The sequence below is a fragment of the Nuphar pumila genome, chromosome 3 (genome assembly GCF_984573655.1).
Source record: "Nuphar pumila chromosome 3, dmNupPumi1.hap1.1, whole genome shotgun sequence".
In the NCBI taxonomy this organism is placed as follows: domain Eukaryota; kingdom Viridiplantae; phylum Streptophyta; class Magnoliopsida; order Nymphaeales; family Nymphaeaceae; genus Nuphar; species Nuphar pumila.
The window spans coordinates 146134294-146136171 of NC_143251.1; the positions used below are offsets into that span (position 1 = coordinate 146134294).

Below are 1878 nucleotides of genomic sequence, written 5' to 3' on the forward strand. Positions count from 1 at the left end.
GAGAGAGCTACATATAAGGATTGAAGACCGTAGCTTAACCCTGAATAGGCCTAAACCTAAGACAACCTGTAAAGTTATCAACATCATATACTTTGATTTTGGATCACTGAAAAAAACCTATTTACAATCGAACGACCAAGGTAAAATATCATTAATATTTCACTTCTTAATATTGAAAAGTTTTCTTGTTCTTATTGTTAAAAAAAAAAAATCAGTTTCTGTCGAAACAATAAATAACTCGATCGAAAAAAAATCAGTCACTTTCGAACCTATGAATGATCAGAAAATGACCAAAACTCGTTCCTTTTTGCAATTTCCGGCAACGGGAAAGCTAGAAACATAATTGGTACGCAAGGCCCGATATGGACAGTACTTCTCAGCTGCTTTCCAGCTGTTGAGTGGTTGGAAAACAATAAAACAATTAGAAAACGTACAAAGCTCTTTTTCTATATAGTTTTACTTTTACCATCTAAAAGCCTGAAAGTTGCAAGTTTAAATTTTAAAAGGTACAAAGCTCATTTTATTTATGTAGTTTTATTTACCATCTAAAATCCCAAGCCCGTGGGCTGACCATCTCTCCGAGACTCACTCGACTCGACCAAGCCAAAAAAAAGAAGTTCAGAATCGATACAATTCCTGAGACGAACCGGAAAACTCCGATCACATTTCTATTCCATACCATCTTCGCGAAATCATCACAAAAGAGAAAAAAAGCCCAAACTCAGACGCAGCAAGGCGAGAACAATCGCTGAAAATCGCATCCACCCAACTAAAATTGCAGACCATTCTTTCATATTTGTAAAACCATGTTTCAAGAATCTCATTTCATACTCATTGATCAAACATACCCAAGAAAAGGGGAGAGAGAGAGAGAGAGAGAGAGAGAGAGAGAGAGAGAGAGAGAGAGAGAGAGAGATCCACAAAAGTATAACGAAGAATAGCACAAATTCGAGTTATAGTAAATGACAACAATAAGAATGCGAATCACGGGAGACACATCCACAGAAGTAGAACGAAGAAGAGTAGCATAAATTCGCGTTAACAATAAGAATGCTAACACAATTACACACAAGAATCACGGGAGACACTGACATAAGAAACAGGGAAGGAAGAGGGTTGGGGACTTTGGTGTAAATATAAAATTAGGAGCGGGCGCACCGGGTGATGGCGGAGCAGGAGCGGGTGTAAGGGTTGGCCGGGGCGCCTGGTCGGCAGTTGTAGTAGGAGGCGCCGGAGCGGGAGCAAGGGATGTTGCCCTTGCCCAGCGCCTGGTAGCTTAGGTACTGGTTCGTCTGCAGTATCCGCCGGTTGATCTCTGAGCTCATGCCCATCTCCTCCTCTCCCGAGAAGCACTCCCCCATCGATCCCTCGCACCCCGGCCGGACCGGCAGCCACCCCAGCCCGCTCTCCCGGCTCAGCAGCCCCGCGCTAGACGACACCACCACCGCCGACGCCACCACAATCGCCATCAACAACCGGATCGCCATTCTCTCCCTCTCTCTCGGAAGGTGGGATTATTAAGGCTGAGGAGTGAGAGTCGTGCTGGGTTATAGAGAGAGAGAGAGAGCCTTTTTTGAATGGTTTAATTGGTCTGCCTGCTTTTATTAATAATTTAATTGGTCTGCTACCTTCTTTTAAGGTAATTTAATTGGTCTTTAATTGATTATTATTCGCGTTGGTTGTCAGAAAAGAAATGAGGTTTGTTGTCCAATAAAAAAATTCATATTTGCGTCTAACGAGAGCCACCGTTAGGATGGAGTTGACGGAAACCGTCAGGTGGGCGCCGGAGGGGTTTTCGAAGCTTCTCTCGAAACTTCTAAGGCTCGCTCGTCAAGAAAGTGCGCTTGGGATGGGTTTGGTTCATAGGTACCGAATCTC

At 43.6% G+C, this 1878-nt stretch overlaps 1 protein-coding gene across 1 annotated transcript; it reads right to left on the reverse strand.

Moving 5' to 3' along the window:
- Positions 1-938: 938 nt before the first annotated feature.
- LOC149844309 (rapid alkalinization factor-like) lies at positions 939-1524 on the reverse strand. Its single transcript, XM_090002133.1, has one exon. It carries the CDS (start codon positions 1485-1487, stop codon positions 1143-1145), a length of 345 nt encoding a protein of 114 aa, XP_089858259.1. The 5' UTR covers positions 1488-1524; the 3' UTR covers positions 939-1142.
- Between the last annotated feature and the right edge of the window lie 354 nt (positions 1525-1878).

What these genes read in the sequence shown, in the direction of transcription:
- LOC149844309 (XM_090002133.1), bottom strand. Translation starts at nt 1,487, where the DNA reads ATGGCGATCCGGTTGTTGATGGCGATTGTGGTGGCGTCGGCGGTGGTG.